The following is an 18,278-nucleotide window of genomic DNA, read 5'->3' as shown; positions in this document are numbered from 1 at the left end:
TTATTTTTAATTGCTTGATGTTATTCTGACACATAAAAAAAAGTGTTATTCTAAATTCTACCCAGGAAGTCTCTGTTTGGAATCTCAAACTGGATTATCTCCCTCCCACTTCATCAATAATAATTAAGACATTGGAAATCCAATCAGGTTCTCACGTCTACCCTTATTAGTACTAGTCAGTCAAGTGAGGAGGGTTAACCAGGTGCAATGTTTTCGGAAACTGTTCTGTTGACAATGCACGAGGAGCACAGAGCTCCTTTCTGCTGCCTCGCCAGTGATAAAACAAAATAAAATGGGTATTTATGAACAGAATTTGCAAATATGACTCTGCAGATAAACAGAGGGGAAGAAGGTGCTACTTTCTACATCATCAGTTCTCAGTGGAACTGCAGTTAATTAGATGTTTACTTCAAGGCCACCTTCCGTGGGTTTCATACTTCTCAATCCTTGAGACCAGCAATGTGTGACACAGCACTTGAAAGATGTGATAAACGACTTGAGGTGGGAACACCCATGTTTTGTCATTCCTGAGCTTATGATTCACAGATTATTGTAACCATAAAATCTGTCATTAGGGAGGTTTATTTGTCATGAAAGTCTTCAAGTCCTTTTTTTTTTTTTTTCTACGTAGGAAATAAACCAGATAAGCATAAGTGAGTGTGAAGGTCCTCATCTCTCTATCCCCCAAAACTCATTACCAGGAAGTTTTCAGGGCATTAATGAGCTGTTTAAACTCTATGAATAATGGTTAACCTTCAAGCACAGGAAGCTTCTGACACCTTTCAGAGGACATACACTATAGCAAGCTGAAACACCAGCTATGATATTTTCCTGCCCAAACAAGCAAGCATTTTTAATGACACTTACGGCTGGCACAGTTTGATAAGGTCCTGGTCAGTGGTGCCGGGTGGAAGGCCTCGAATGTACAGGTTGGTTTTACTCAACTGCTCTCCACTGCTGTTGTTGCTGCTGTTGTTGCTGCTGTTTGTGCTGGGGCTGGGAGGAGCCATGGGGTGGGGAGCTGGTGCATAGGACTGCTGGAAAGAAAAGAAAAGAGGCTGTTACTGGAAAATATGAGCTGTATACTTGTGTGCTTCTCCCTGGTAGCTTCAAATGAAAGGCATTCTCCTCCCGTCCTCCCTGTCCATGTCTAGTCACTCATTCCCTCAAAAGGGGACAGGATGTGATATCTAGGTTTGGTTACAAGGTGCATTATTTCACTCTCCACTCTACTAGCTACATTATGAGCCTATTTTATCTAGATCTCAAAAAAAAAGTCTCTGAAACGATGGATGCTCAGGAGTAATTAGCATTACAGAAAGAAGTTTAATACAATCTGCTTTAAGAATATTCCAAGATAAAAATAAGAATATCCAGCCAAAGGTATGAGAGCTGATACCACAAGCATAATAATCTTATCTAGACATGAGGAGAATCCAGTACCCACAGAGGCAAGTGAAAAGGGGTTTGGTAACCTGAGAAAGGAAGAAACAAACTAGCCTGGAAACATTCTGTCATAATAAATGTCTTTCAAAACAGAAAACAGGATTTGGAAAAGAACGATAGAACAGCACCTCCCACTCTTGGGAACTTACCCACTTCTGAGCAACCACAAACCACACACAACCACTGAGAAGCATCGCTTCAGAAGGGAAGTATTCTCAAACGGAAAACAATATGATACCCTAAATCCCTGAAAAATACACACTATGAAAGAAGATGCAACCTCACATTGTAAAAATTACCTAAGCACCTTTAACGTAGGGCAACACAATGGATTTCAGCTGCTGCAACCATTCCCGCCTCAGCACATTTGCTTGCAGCAGAGTGCCTGGCAGGATGAGGACGTGTCCTGAACCTGCTGTGACCTATGTGGAAAAGCAGGGGAGAAGCCTGGGGAGCTTGAGGATGCTGTGGGAAAAAGCTGGTTTCCACAAGAAGGTCAGTGTAATTTGCCAACATGGTTGCAGCTGCAGGTAAATGCTGGGCCAATGCCAACCTAACCGTGATGGCCAAGTAAAGGCAAAACATATGCAATTTTCATTATAGCAGCAATGACATTTTTAGTGACTTCTGCTGTGCTAGTTCTGTATTTAGGCCTTGAATAGAGAAAATATTGAAGCCTGTGAGTTATTCTGATCACGCTAATCAACAGTTCCTTTCATTTCAGTGATAATACTTTAGTGCTTATAATTACGCACATAAAAAAAAAAAATCAGAACCCTGAGCGGATGGATACTTTCAAATTAGGAGCTTCAGCCTCTTTCAAACAAGTCCCTTTTACTTAGAAGAGCCCAAAAAAGTCAGAGGACTTAAAGGGAGCGTCAGTGATGGGTGAAGCTCGAAGACTTTGATGAAACACATGAAACACCATGGATGCAGTGATGCCTTTCCTGCTGCCTTCTCCTTCCTCCTTCCCAGTTTCTCTCATTTAAACCATGACAGTGGGAACTCATCAGGTGTCAAGACATCAGAATTCCTCTACAATCCAGCCTGGTTGTAATGCGGCTCAAACAGGACTCGCTGAAAGGAAAAATCAGCTTAATAGACAGTGGGATCACCAAACTAGCAAGTAATGACATTCACTCTGATCCCCAGGAAAAGAGAAAGGGCAACGCACTTCCTTCCCCCAGTATCTGTGCAGGTACTTTTGCTGACAATCAAAAGCACTTTGTGCATACAGATCATATTTCTCTGCGCACACACTTTACCACTAGGTAATCCTCAGCCAGCCAAGCTTCAATGTCATTCCCAGGAACAGATTCACGCAACAGACGCAGCACCAGCCTGGGGAGCTGCCTGGCTGCATGCAGTGCTGCGGGCATGGCTGGATCAAACCTCACACAGCACTAACACCCGCCCAATGGATAAACCATGTGTCTTACGGCATCCTGGCAGAAAGCACGTTTCAATCTCAGGACACTCTGGGGCCATTGCAACGGTGAGGACATCCTATATCACAGCACCAGTACGGGAAACATCCCATAGTAATTTTGTACATTTTGAGCATTGATAATTAAAAAAAGGTAACATTCTCACTGCTTCATCCTCATGCTCCCAAGTCGAACACTGAATGCATGTAAATAACGTAAGGGTACAAAGCCAGAATTTTCTGCAAATCAGTAAAGTCCTGTGTACTTAAATTATTAATTGCTATTATTATACATGTCTTTGAGAGGAATAATGAGTAAATGGCCTATTCTCGCACCAACCTAATAAACAAGAAAAAAGACAAGTGGAAATATACCTTTGGAATCTAAAGAACAGTTTTCACTCTATTGTAAGATCTTTATCTCATGCAGAGGAAAGCACTAGGGGCCTAATTCTAATTTAAGCTTAAGCCATTTTATCCCCCTCAGCCAACTGAAAGGGGACCTAGAAGTGAACTTGAATTGCATTTACACTGATTTTTTGAGGCCACAGCTACAGGAAGAAAAAAAATAAAAGAGAAAGAAAAAAGTCAAGTCCTCAGGATACCCAGAGAACTAGGCCATGGGATAGTAGGTCTCTCATGCAGGAACTGCTCAGATTGTAGGGACACACACACACACACACACACATCCCGGGAGACCCCAGCACTCAGAGATACCCCAAAGGAGGTGGCCACACTCCAACTTGGAGGTCTCTTCAGCCCAGTGAGTGTTCTCAAGCACTGCAGCCCACAGTAATATCCATGCATATCCAATACACTGCGCTGTCTGCAGAAAGACTACAAAATTGCCTGCACTGGGGCTGATGACACCTTTGGACTGGTTGCTAGGCTAAAAGCTTCAGGTCAGAAGAAAGCATAGGATTCTTGTTTCCTGAGCCAAGGAACGTATGACTGATGGCATGTAGAAATATGTAATTCACCTTCAAATGAGCAAAGGGTCTTTCGTTAATCTTCACGTAATAACTGAAGTGAAAGAAATGAGTGACAACCTGATGATGGACCCAGATAGGGAACGCTTGCTGCAGGATCCCAAATAGTGCCAAAGCGGGCATTGTCCAGGGAGCCGTGCACACCTGCTGGCAGCAAACTCAGGTCTCCTTCTGCCATCAACTCACTCCACAGCTGGAGCAATGCAGTTAAAACATCTGCCACAAGAGCCCAGCTTTCCACACTATCTCCAAACACCTTGCCACCAACTGCAGCCACCTGGGAAAGGCATTTTCCCAATGCAGTCGAGCACTGGACCTGCAGCACTAGGACGATATTATTATGCAAAAATCTACATGTTTTGCTTCAAAAGGGAACTGGAATTCAGACACTGCTTGGCTGTTAATTTTTCAACTAACCATCTCATTTTTCAATTCTCATGCTTCATTATTCAGTGGGGAGTTGGGGGGAATGAACTGGTTTGTAGATCATTCCAAGCAGCTTATTAATTTAGCATGGCTGGCTAATAGCATTTGTTTTCATCTTTGAAAAATGAATGAAATTTCTTCTTTTTCATTATTTAAAAGTAAGAAATTAATGTACTTAATTCTCACCCAGCCTCAGAAACGCACCCTTGCACTTACACCCTAATACCAAGCCCTCAGAAACAAGGTGCCTCATACAAACACTCACAGCTAAGTGTGAACAATGAGATACCTTGGTCTTTCTTACTCAATAACCCAGAAACGCTGAACCAGAAGCCTGCTTGGTTTCAAAATGAACAACACTTCTCCTTCCAACATCCAACTTCCTTACGCAAGAATGGTATTTATCTTCCCATGGCAACCACAGCACTCTCATATAGTTTTTCACTTGCTGCAAGTTTAGTCTAAAGCGTTTTTCTTCCAAAGCAATATACTCTTTAAAAAGACAAATTTTAAATATTTTTCAAATACAGTTTCTTCTGGATGGGAATCACAGGCCTCAGATGCCAAGTGGTAGAGTCTGCTTTATTAGCAGCAGCTGGCTCCTTGGCAGGCTTCTGAGGCGGTTGGGCTTGTGGTTTTGGAGTGGCCTTAGAGCCTCGGACGCAGCTGGACAGCTATGCTAATGGACTGGCCAATTTGTTTGTATTCACCTTTGGCTATCCCAAGTTTGTACTCTTTTATCCACTTGAAAGTAAACTCTTGGAAAGATTCCCCAGTAGCACTGATACATTGACTTTTCCTATCAAAGTACCTATTTTATGTAAAAAAAAAATACAATTACTACACACAGTTCCATTAAAGCATGTGTTAGTTAACCAATTGTGAACACACACAATCCATTTCACTCTGATCTGTTTTCCAGCTCCTGGCTTCATCTCATTTAAAGTCCAATTGCTACACAATTCCCTTACTACTGAATGGAAGATAAAATAAGGCAAAGTAAATACAAATAAATTGTGCAAATATCACTTTACAGCTCACACTAGGAAAATGATCTTTTGTTAACACTATTGTACAAAGGAGTAATTTCTGAGAGTTGGAGGGTTCTTTCAGGCCAATTATAGCAATGATGAGAGGATACTACCAACTTATAGGCCTCTTTATGGGATTTTGTAGGTGATAGAATGACAAATCTGAAACTATATGAAATCATAGTTGAAGAGAAGGTAGGGCAAATATGATAAAATAAGATAAAAAACACAGCAAGTCTTCCATCTTAGGTTGGCATCCTCAGTGAGGAATGGTACCACAAATAAAACATATTTCTTTTCCATAGCCAAGTAGAATAGAAAAGCAAACAAGAGATGAAGAATGGAACTGGCAACACCAAAACCTTTTGCTTTTCAGAAAGGCTGTTCAGCTTTTCTGAGTCAGAGGAGCTCAAGTCATTGTGTTTTTTCTTGACTTTGTATGGCCTTCTTGGGTCCTACAAAGTCCACGCATGACTGATATCTAACTTCCACATCCAGCAAAGGCCTGAAAGACAGAGCTCTTCTTGGATGCTTCCTTAACATTATTAGATCTTTCCCAGACATCACCAACAGAAAGGTATTCATGTGCACACTTTCTAAGTTCTCTGCATGGTCAGAAAGCTCCATGGACTGTTTCTTCAGAATCAACAACTCACCCCTTGGCAACATTTTCCAGCAGTAACGGAATGGCATATGAAAATATATGTAAACTCAAAAAAATGAAGGAAGACAAAAAGTTAAGTCTTTTCCATATGTCCTTTCAACTGAGAAGACCAGAACACCTATCAAGAGGCTTTTGGTTTGCCTGAATCACTTCCAGTGCCTTTAAGTGTGATTTGCTGGACATAAGAATGTTGAGTCAGAGCTGCTGGATCACACTTGCTGTTCTACCATCCTATCCCTGCATCACCCCAAGCCAACCATTTAGATTTCTTATGTTTACTAATCTGTAATGATTCTTCCTTACTTTGACGTGGCTTATATAATGCATTGTGATAACTGAATAAAGACTACTGAGGACTGCAATATTACTTAAAAATAGGGAAAATATTATAAAAATGTAACTTAACAGTGGAATTTATTCCCAGTCCTTTTGCAGGCAAAAATTATTAATGCATACAATTGATTTCATTATCCTGTATCTAAACTGAATGAGTGAAATCATTTTAAAGCTTAAGAAAAATAAAATGCCAATTGCATTAGCTTTCTCATTAAAAAATACTTATTGCCAAAAAAAAAAAAAAAGCCCACAAGGAAGTATTGAAAGACAATGCTCTCTTCTCGTGCTTCTTGGACGCATTGAACATTTCTTTTTCATTCTGTTCCAAACAATATCGTTAGTCCACAGGAAAAAAAGGTGTCATTATGTTTGGCTTACCTTTTCTTTTCCTACAGTAAAAAAAAGATTACTTGTGAAAAATGACAATCATGAGAAAAGAGAAAAAAAAATCAGTCCTGTAACAGGCACAGTAGTCATTCTAAGGTATGAGTAAAACTGGGATTTGATGGGTCAGTAAAGTGCTTTCTGAGATCTTTGTTTCACACACAAAGCTGTTGAAATTAGTAGTCTAAATACTCCTGAGGCTTGCAATTCCCTTGAAGCCAGCAAAAGCACTGGAACTCCATAAAGCACAAACAGGCAGAATTTAGCTCAGTCTTCTCCACTCTCCCAGCCATAACTGCTACTTCACAGCATTTTATTAACAGCTACAGGTAGACAATAGATAGGAAGGAACGCCTCAAGGGAAGAGCGAGTTCTTTATTGGACAATACCTGAAAAGTATGTCTCATTTTATATATTTCTGCATGCATTAAGTGTATGCAAATGCATTAAAACCAAGTAAACAACAGCAAAAACACCAAAATGAACAGCAATTCACTCTTCTTTGCTATCTTCAACAGCACAGAGTTTATCAACTGTTAGCCAGGGTGATATACACCAGAAGCCTGACAATTTTTTCCTCACTGACAGCAATATCTTATATTTTCCTGACTCGAGAGCCAAATGAAATATGTCAATCTGCATACTCCCCAGTTTCCCTCTGCTATCTAACGGGAAACCTCAACAAATTTGTCAGCTGGGGAAGTGGCTAATACTGAAGGGTGATGAAGAATGAAGTGGATTAGAGCACGCACCGTTAGGACAGACTACTGGTCATCTTACCCAAGGACAAGCAGGCCCCAGTCAAGCGCAAGGCACTGGAAGGGCACAGAGATGGAGAGCATTGCATGCAAACTGAGAAGGCCCTGACCTCCACTGCTACTGGGTTTTGGTCACTGAAAAAACATGGCTGCAAAGGCATCAAAATCAGCCATTCACCCTCTTTGCTATTCCAGCAATTAAATTACTCATCTCTCATAAATGATTTTCTGTTCCCCCTGCCCTGCCTGAGGCTCCAAACAAAACTATGGCAGCTTCCTGAATTTAGGGCCTCTCACACTGAGGCAAGAGGGTACTATCTAGTCCTTAATACCAAAAAGCCAAAGGCTAGGAATAGAGCTGTGTCACCAAAAAAACCTATTTTCTGCCCTGGAAAGTAACCTCCCCAGCCTTGTTCCCTCCTATTTATTTTGTGGCAGAAGCCCTGGTGACAGACCATTCCTGGGCATTATTTATCTCCCAGCAAGGGAGGAGAGCTCTTCCTTTAGATAAAGTATTTTGGCAGGTTGGCAAACTCGTAAACAATAACCTATATTTTTTGACATAAATTAGTGTTATTGCTTCATTATCCAATTCATTCATATTTTATCGATGTACTGAGACAAAATGTGAACAGAATCTAGATCTTAAAAGTACTAAATCTGGGCAATCTGGACTATAAAACATTGTAATTCTCCCAACAAGAATATTTTAGAGCACAGATCACAATATGACAGCAATTACTGCCTGTAATACAACAACTCCGTGGTAAAAAAAAAAATAGAGAAAAAAATAACAACTTGAAGTACGCAGAGATTATTACTTATGTTTACATTCCCAAGCATTTTGGGGGCTATGATGATGAGTTTTCAGTTCATTTGAAGTTTAAGAATAAAAAGGCGGATCAAAAGCCTGATTATTTAACTTACCAAATGTTTGCAGAAACAAATGGGATTTTGGCTCTGAAGAGCTAAATTTACTCTCTGGGTATTTGTTTACATGTGGCAGACTAAAAGTACCTTGTAAACGAGAAGTGGGAGGCACATGCTCCATTGTATTGCTTCTCTGCACCCGGTACACACATTCCACAGCATCGATGCCGATGCGAGAACTGGAGCGCAATAAAAGACCATGCCATAAAACTGAACTTAAAGCACAGAACAGAAACAGAACAACTGATATAATCCCTTTCTTCTCCACACAAGAACTTGGTGAGCAGAGATCAGAAGCAGATTTCTTCTTATTTGGCTTTTTGCTATGCAAAAACAAAAACATTTTCTATCCCCAAATCTGACCCATGTTTACTCGGTTTATCTTTTCTGTACAAGAATTAAGTAGAAAATCTGCCACTGTTAACATAAGCATTGGCAGAGGAAGAACCAGAGGGAGGCAGAGCTCTCCAGGAAGAGCCCCCATAACCTCCCCCCAGTGCTCCTGTAGATGTGCAAAGGGCACATCTCCCCTCCCCAGACAGTGTTACACAAAGATGAGCTGTGCCTCTCCTCCTGTGGCCCAAACAATCCACAGAACACAGAGTTTGGGAAGGATTTGTCCCAAAGATAACAGTGTGATACCATCGGGACAGAATCTGGGGCATTCCACAATAGCTAGAGCTCATGTTTTCCTTGGGGTCCCTTGGGCTATGGCAATGTTCTAATTTCAGGCCAAGGGCCTGAGGATGCCCACAGAAAATACGAGCCATCAAAAGCCTCACCACATTTCCACTTCCAGTGTGAACTCCTTTAAAAAGCATGTGGTAACAAACAGTACTTAGAAGAAGTACCCGTGCAAGTTATTACAGATGATACCTAACTCATAGAGAGGAGTAGTGAGAAACAATATCACGAGACAGATGCCCATAAATGTCATTTAAAGCACAGTGAGAAAACCCTCTAAAAGTAAGCTGATACAGCTAGAAGACCCTGAATGACAGCAGCAAGGATATAGGCATCAACACAGGTGACTGTCTGGACAAACGCTTGTGAGAACCGAGGGCAACACGGCTGAAATCTAAGGGAGGCAAGGAGACCAGAGAGCAGCCACATGTGGTGTCACCACAAGAAGCATCAGAGTCTGGAACTCCACATTAGGAACCTCTCTACCCCATTCTAGGGAGTTCTTTACATCCTTAAAACAAGCTGTCTGTGAGGTAGGCTGAGATTCACAATTAAGTCACCATTACTCTAGCTACAAAACTGTTCAGGTCAATGTAACAACTGAGGTGAAGTAGTGGCTTGCACACTTGCAGAGAACACAGTGATGAGGTGGGGAGGAAGTTGAATACCTTCACCACGACTAAGACAATTTTGAGCATCACATCATCAGCATGCCAGGAAGGCGCAAAATACTTGGTACCATGAGGGTAACCAAGATTTGCCATGATAAATTTAAGCACTTGCTTTTTCAGCTAGTATCACTGGGTGCTTAAACTTGTATGCCAAAGAAGCTGAACGCATATGAACATTCTGCATTATTACTGAAGACCCCCCATCCTACAAAAAAAACTCCATTTTCTCTAGAGCTCATGCATCAGGCATAGGAGGTAGCGTAGGAAATGCTATTTAATTTTCTTTGATTTAATAAGTATCTACTGTGATTTACATTCAAATTTTCTTCCAGACACCAATCAAATCCACTTGAGACAAAATTTACAAAATAAACCCAATAATTAATGCAAAAACAGAGAACCTTTTCATTCTATTTATGGAATTTTCAACATTACACTATTTAGTTACAGGCAATCCTAACTTTTTCCTTAAAATTCAATTTTCTATAAATGATGCTACTTTTGAGGATTAAATTACTCAGGCATGCTGTGAATATGGAAAAAAAACACAACAGTTGCCATTTTTTAAATCTACTAAAAAATATTTTCATATTTTTGTGTCCATTCGTACGTTCCTTAGGAAATCATAAATAACTTAGGCTAAATTAAAGTCCGAGCTCTAAAGCCAATGGGCACTCATGATGCATACCGCAGTCTAAGGCAAAAGTTCACAGTCCTCCTCCTCTTCTAACTTATGTGCTCCCCTGTATGACTAGATTTCACAGCAGGTATTTTCCTAGCATACACCTCATTGCCATGACTGAAGGTCCTGAGAATGACCACAGGATCACTAAACGGTGAAAGTCTTCTCTATTTTTTTAAGTATATAGAGTCACTGAAAGATTTCTTGACAACTAGTGATATTTTTTCATCTGGTTTTGCTGCAGCTTAAATAAAAATAAACTTCTTTTGAAAAGTAAAAAATCACACCTGATTGTCCACTTTGTTTCAAGAACAGTGCATCTGTGAATAGGCTTAAGGCTCCTCTGCTGATAATACATATGAAAGATTCATCATTTTTTACACTGTAATCCAGTATTATTCGAGCATTTTCCCTTCCGATTTCAGCTACTTTCTTCAATACTGCAGTTTAGTTTCATTTAGTCATAAAAGTCACCTATTTCTGCTCTTTAGGACTTCTCAGAACAGGAGAAAAAGGATCTAGATTCACTACGCTGTAAATTCTCAATCTCTCCCCATTCCTTCAATAACAGATTGTACTCCGGTGTTTGTCCAATGTTTCAAATGTCATTTGACTCATACGCTCAGAAAGGTTGACTCAAAATATCCATACAAAACTGACTTGCCCATTAGAAAGTCTATTCTACTTTTTTTTTTTTTTCTGGATACCCTCAGAATGGCTCATAATCAGTGCAGAAATTTAATTTCATCGTGACAACTATCTTCGCTCAGCTCCCTAAAATCATAATTACTTTCTGCTAAATGTTTGGGGATAATGAGCCAAGTACCTTGCTAAAATACACAGATACAGCTGAACACGTTTTGCACAAACCATTTTGAGCTTTGTGTCACGTACTTTTTTCATGCTATGTGTAACATTACTAAGGAACTGAACTTGGTGCACAGAGCTCAGAATTTAAGAACCCTGCAATGTGGGGATTCAGCCTCTTTGTTACTCATCCGTGTAAAATCCAATCACAGCAACAGGGATGGAACACCTCCCCTATGAGGACAGGCTGAGAGAGCTGGAGCTGTTCAGCCTGAAGAAGAGAAGGCTCTGAGGTGACCTGAGAGCAGCCTTTCAATATCTAAAGGGGGGCTGTAAGAAAGAAGTAGACAGACTCTTTAGCAGGTCTGTTGTGACAGGACGAGGAGACATGGTTTCAAGCTAAAAGGGGGGAGATTTTGATTGGATATAAGGAAGAAATTTTTTACTTTAAGAGTGGTGATGCACTGGCATAGGTTGCTCAGCGATGTGGTGGAGACATTCAAGGTCAGGCTGGAGTGAGCTCTGAGCAACCTGATCTGGCTGTAGGTGTCCCTGCTCCTTGCAGGGTGTTGGACTCGGTGACCTTTAAACGTTCTTTCCAACTCAAACCATTCTATGATTAATTGAGATAATGAGGCACACTTCTTGCAAGTAATATAAATCCAGGGTAGTGAGATGCATGTGTTAAAACTCCTGATACAACCAGAAATGGGGAAAAAAATTAAAATTAGGAAAAAAATCCTACATATTCATCTGTGTTTACTACATTTTTCATCCAAATTACATATTTTTTAATAAACAAGAGCTTAAATTTCCTTCTAAACTGAAACATTAGCTCCAATTGCATCTGTTAGCTTGCTGGCTTCTTGACCTTTTAATATTCTTCATTCACACATGATTTATTTTTTAAGACTGTATTTTCTTTCTGGAAATAATATGTGTTTGAAGTTGTTTCAAATGTTAAACTGGGATAAGTAAAATTAAAAAGAAAGTCTCCTTAATATATTTCTTTAATAAATGTTGAACCAAGCTTCAGAAAAGAAGCTTGAAGAATATTAGCATGTGACAATACTGTTAATGTTTCAAATTAGATATGTATAAATATTCTAAAAGTCTTAATACCACTGTCTCAAACTCACAAGCACAAGATGTTGAGGAAAAGAAAAAAGGAATTTAAATTTAATATTAAAAAAATACATAGAAGCAGAACAGGGAAGAGTGAGAGCTACAATCAATTCTAATAAAATGATAATCCAATTGTAACAGTAACATACCACACTATCAGCTGGAATAGAAATTGGTTAGGAATATAAGGAAGGCTGACCATGGGTGTGCTGGTACCAAGAAAAAGACTAAGGAAAACATTTGCCTACTGTTGAATAGAGCATGGCACTACTGACAAAGGACTCAGTAGAGATAGGACAGCTCAGTATTTTCTTCGCCTCAGTCTGCACTGAGAAGGTTTGCTGCCAGGCCTCTCTGCCCAGTAGCAGTGTCTAGGGAGAGGGGTGCCACTGCAGAAGAGCATCAGATTAGTAATGGAGTAAACCAGCTGTAGGCGATTCAAGTAACTGTCACAGAGCCAATGTCACCAGGAGGCTGCCCTCTGTTTTGAGAAGGTGTGGCAACTGGGGCATCAGAATATTCCAGATGACCAGAAGAATGGCAAACATTATACCTGTCTTCAGGAAAATCTGGGGAATTGCATGCTAGCCAAAGCCTGACAGCTCTGAAGAGCTAAAGCTTCTGGGAGTTGTGTATTACCATACAAGGGACAAAAAGCTACTGAGAGCAGTCAGCCTGGATGAGCAAGGGCAAGTAACACTCAGCCACCTTGCTCGCCTTCTGTGTTGAGATCCCCATCTTTACTTTCTGGTGGAGAACAGTAGATGATGTTTACCTTGGCTTTAGTAAGGCTTGCAACATGGTCCTCCATAGCATGCTTGTATCCAAATGGAGGAAGGTGTGGGATGAATAGTGGACTCCTCAGGCAGTTGTCAATTGTTCAAAGCTTAAGTGGCAGCCAGGCATGACTGGCTTTTCTGCAGCCTCTGAAGGCTGACACTGGGATACCATCATCAGCAATCTGTGTTAGGGGAGGGAGTGCACCCACACCACATCTACAAGTAACACTGAGCTGAGCAGAATGGCTCAATGACTAAAACAAAGTGCTGTCCCAAAATATCAACAATTCCAATGCTATGATAAAGCACTGCTTCACACAAAACACTTTCACCTCATGCATAATATATACAGAAAACCCTTCAGGTTTACTCACAGACTAAACGTCTAAAGTGATTTCTGCAGGTTTTGAAATATACATCCTACAATCAAATTCAACTGCACACAAAGGATTTACTAAAATGGACACATCTCAGCTTTACTCCTTTGCTATGCTTTGACCTGAAGTTTACTTCATTTACTTAATTCAGTATGAAACAACAAAGTTCCACACAGATTTCAGCACTAGCAGCATTTATATTAAAGCATTAACCTTTGGTTAAAGGAATTAGAAATGCTGAAAATCCTATTTCTCCATTTCGTAGAAGATTTACAGTGTGGTCTAAGGATACATTGTCTAAGAAAAAGCAGTATCATTTTAGGTGTGGTCTGTTTCTGGATCACTTGAAATGAAATAAACTGGCAGGACTTGAAAGATCTCCGTGACTAAACGATACACAACCAATGCCAATGCCAGTTGCTATTAGATAGTCAATGCTCAGCTCTGGCAAGTTTTCAGATCTGGTCCTTTCTACTTGTTAAAACGGGGAAGGTGATCTGATACCCTCCATCAAGTCAAGGCAAAGCAGAGCGCTCAGACTACTCTCTGTCCAGTTACAATCTCAGACAAAAAGTGCTGCATATAATAGATACGTGGTAAGTACAAATTTATCTTCAGTTTTTTCAAGTTTTCTTAGGTTAAATTTCCAAAAGTCCCTCCTTCAGCGATCTTAGCAGTGCAGCAATATACTGAAAGACACAAGCATGCACTGCAGGTATCCAAGGCCTGTCTGAAGACAGCTGTGGGACTGAGTGACACATATTGCACAAGGAACTAAACTGTCACTAAATATCTCTGCAAAGGCTGTGATCTTCGATAAAGGGGAAGATATTTAAACAAATATTTGAGAGATCACATGTTAATGGATATCCACAACACATCCAGATTCAAACTGGACAGGCTTGTGCAGTCCAATACTTCTTAACTTCTGAATCCTTGACTGTGGAGCCTTAGCTTCCTTTAACACAGAACCACAGAATCACCAAGGTTGGAAAAGACCTCCATGGCCATTCAGTCCAAGCATCCACCTACCACCAATATTTCCTCATAACATAATTAACTGTGTCTGATAATAGAAGCTGACAGTTACTTCACATAAAAAACACTACATTTTGGAAAACAAAAAAGTCCACCTAGCAAAGAGCTCTACAATTTGAGAGTTGCTAATAACAGGCGCTTGGGGAAATGGCATAAAAACACAAAGCACACAGTAATTATTCCCACTGCACCTTGCAACCTCTCAAGCAGAAGCCACACACAGACTCTCAAATCTAACTGATGCTAAAGGCTTTCTCACTGTCCTAATATCATCCATTTGAGCTATGGTCCTCAAAAATCTACCTATGGGAATCAATTATACAATTTAATTTGACATTAGTGGAAAAGAAAAACTTATTTTTAATCTACTACTAGCAAAATAATAATAATAATAATAGTAATAATAATAGATGACACTTCTCTTCCCCAGTTCTTCAGTAATAAGGAAAATCTCATATTGATTCTTTTCCCACCTTCTTCTTACAGTTCACAGTTTTATGTGAAAGTGTACCATACTATATCCCAGGTCTTTCATGGATAATCTTCCAAGAACATGAGGTGGTAACAGATACCCAGTCAGGGGGATTTCTATCCCATCATTTTGCAAGTAGATTTCAACACTGTCAATGTGCTGATGCAAGTGCCAAAATACAGAGTCAGATGATTATAAGCACTAGACGTTTTTCATACATCTTGAAAAATAAATGTCTATCTATATTCAAAAACATTTCTTAGGCATTCCTCCGAAGAGGAAAGAGAAAAGGGAATCTTAGACTAAAAGTACATACTCTTTTAACTGTATCAGTGTTAAATATCTGTGCCATCCTTCACATGCCCAATATTTTGGGTATTTTTCCCCCACAGGAAGGAATGACTTGCTACTGCATTTCCTATCCTGAACTTTAGGCTGGTATAGTTTTTGCAGGGCAAAAAAATCTTTCCATGAAAGATACATTTCTTTATCAGGCTGTTACCTATTTCACTTTGTAGGTCCAGTTAACATTGCAAACCCATCTGTCCTATCACCCCCTACAAATGAACCTCTGAGCAAAGAAAACACATGAAGTACCAGCATCCCTGGGATGGACTATACACACAGAACCAGTTGATTCTGCCTCCTGCTCTCCCCCCATCACCCCCTGCTCAAAATTTCATCCTGCTCCAAAGGCATCTGGAAGCACCCCTGTAACCACCAGACTTTTGACAATCACTTGTCTGGTAAGGAATAGGTGGTGAATGGGGTCAATATGCAGAGTCATTCACACAATTAGTAACATAGCTCTGAGAAATAAGGCAATGGCTATTCAATTACACATACACTGTGTTTCTCCTGTCTCCCAACAGGTATCTCTTCAAAGAAACAGTTTTTCTTTTCTTATTAATGTTTGTTGTTGTTGTTGTTTTTGTTCTTGTTTTTTTGTTTGTTTGGGTTTTTTTTACAGTCTTTGATGATAATTCTGGAAGAAGATAACTGGTACATTAATACAAACCAGGAAAGCAAGGCTTAAAATTCTTTCTCCCCAGCACTGTGAAGTACACCACCACGCAACACAGCTTGGTTTTCCTTACAGCACTACCCTCCAGAGCTGCTAACTGCTACACTTCTGCAGTAACAGTCTGCAAGGCTAAAATTAACAAGCAACACCTTCCCTTGCACCTGATCACATGATAGGAAACAAACATAAATAGGGAAATACAATATGTTCCCAAAGGTGGAGTTGGAGTACTTTCATCTCTATGACAGTTTAGGATTAAAGGACGCTTATACAAGCATCTTCTTGTGATACAATGTCTGCAACTGGCCTTATAATTCACATTCTGTGTGGTTTTAAAGATCACCTCTAAATATGCTCCTTAACAGCCCAATCTGGCCTGAATCAAATTACTTCACGTCTACGTAGTACATACAAATTGTTTTATTAGGCACCACTGTGTTACCAGACATCTATTTATTCTAGCGCACTTCTCCACAGAAAATGCATGCCTTTCAGGGGCTCCATCTCATTGAAACCTGTTATTTTACTGTTATTTTACACTTCATCCAACTCTTGGCAGGCTGCATCCCTGCCTCCCGCTCTGGTGAAGTGCAGCTGGCTGCAGGATGGGTGGCGGCACTGGAAAATAGTACACGAGGTCATATCTCTCTCTTTTTTCCTAAACATTGCCATGCAAAGCAGCCTCAGCCCTTCTCTTTCTAAAATCTTGCGTAGGGGGAATGATAAAGGGGCCAAATAAAGGGTAGGAGAAAACCCGTGGAAACTGCAACATGGTCGACAAGCAAAAAGAAAGGGTAGCCAAATTACCAGCTGATTTAGGGCCTTTCTCTCTCCTGCATGAGAGAAGCAGAAGGAGTCTTTTGCTCAGACACATAAGGATATGTCACCTCAAACACTACCTAGTTAAAGAAGGAGCACGTATAGCTAACACAACTCAAACTCCCTCTATGCTCCGACAACTTCCAAGCCTACTGCCTGGTTTGGTACAGCCTGACTGCCCTGTGAAGGCCTCTCACTGCAGCAGGTGCCCACAGAACAGAGAGAGCCCTTCCCCAAACAAAGCACAGTCCTGGCTTGACCCTCAGCCCCCAAGGTGGTGCCCGGGGTGTGCTGAGGCCTAGCGCTTCCAGCAGGCCTGAAGTAGGGACGTGCAGAAATGCTCTGCAAATCCCTGCAGATAGCACTGCTTCTATTTTAGACTCCTTAATTACAAACAGTGCTATTTTTGGCCCAGAAATGATCCAAGCTTTTCTTAAAATTAGCCACAGAATTTTACTTGACGCTCCAGCAGCGGGCATATCCACAAGCCAGCAGCACACTTTCTAAACTCAGCACTGATCAGCAATTCACTCACTTGCAGTAACACTTCTGACAGCCTAAACTGGAGCTATGAGCTAAAGTTTTACAAATATTCAAGTGGGTGATAAATAAATAAATAAACATTAAAAAAGAAAAATAAAAAGAGGCCTCAGAATTAACAGCTTTCACCCAGAATCCCAAGCTTCTGAATTGCTGTTGAATATGAACCAATTATGCCAACAAAAGGGAATTAAAAACAAACCAAGGAAGAACCCCTTCCTGACACAACAGATGAGGAGCAAGCATGGCCATCCCATCCATCCCTTCCAAGCCCTGCATCCAGCTGCTGGCAGCAGAGGAGGGGCTCAGCTTCATTCCAAATGGAACAATACAGAAGAAGGAAGTTGAGAGTGAGGGAAGGGATGCTCATAGACAATAGATTGTTTTACTTCTGTTAAAATTTATTTTTTTTTTAATCAACAGCCCAGGCACCAAGGTTTTCTTAGTTGCACTGAAAAATTACTAACAGAAGTACAAGGAAAATCATGTGGCTGTTGGTGACTGATTTTATGACTTAGAATTTTGAGTACTTCTTGAAATATTTCATTTTTTAATCATGGCTTTTTTTCTTTAAACACATACAGCAATCATTAACGAAATCTAGACAGGACAAAACATTGTCACCTTCATAAGCAGCAGCTGATCTTGCACAAATATCCAAATTATCCTATGTTCATTCACTAGGATCTTCATCTACTATTCCTGTTAACAGATTTGTAAAGCAGTCTCAAACTACTTGAAAATCTCAGCAACAACAAACCCCTACAAAACAAAAATCCATCACCAGAAAAAAAAACTCAGCACTTTCTCCAAACAAAGCATGCGATATTTGTCTTCATCAGCCCAAATTCTAGCTGTGTTTAATTCCTA

At 40.3% G+C, this 18,278-nt stretch overlaps 1 protein-coding gene across 9 annotated transcripts in view; it reads right to left on the bottom strand.

Moving 5' to 3' along the window:
* RBMS3 (RNA binding motif single stranded interacting protein 3) overlaps positions 1 to 18,278 on the bottom strand; it is a 698,917-nt gene that overhangs the window by 346,773 nt on the left and 333,866 nt on the right. For 5 of the 9 annotated variants that reach the window (XM_015281782.4, XM_015281784.4, XM_015281786.4 and 2 more), the window contains one exon: positions 868 to 1,037. In XM_015281782.4, coding sequence (XP_015137268.1) covers positions 868 to 1,037 — 170 coding nt within the window. The remainder of the gene's footprint in view (positions 1 to 867; positions 1,038 to 18,278) is intronic. The other 4 variants (XM_015281783.4, XM_015281785.4, XM_004939422.5 and 1 more) reach the window with 1 other exon arrangement.

Source organism: Gallus gallus, chromosome 2 (genome assembly GCF_016699485.2).
Source record: "Gallus gallus isolate bGalGal1 chromosome 2, bGalGal1.mat.broiler.GRCg7b, whole genome shotgun sequence".
Taxonomy (NCBI): domain Eukaryota; kingdom Metazoa; phylum Chordata; class Aves; order Galliformes; family Phasianidae; genus Gallus; species Gallus gallus.
This window is presented reverse-complemented; position numbering and strand designations above follow the sequence as displayed.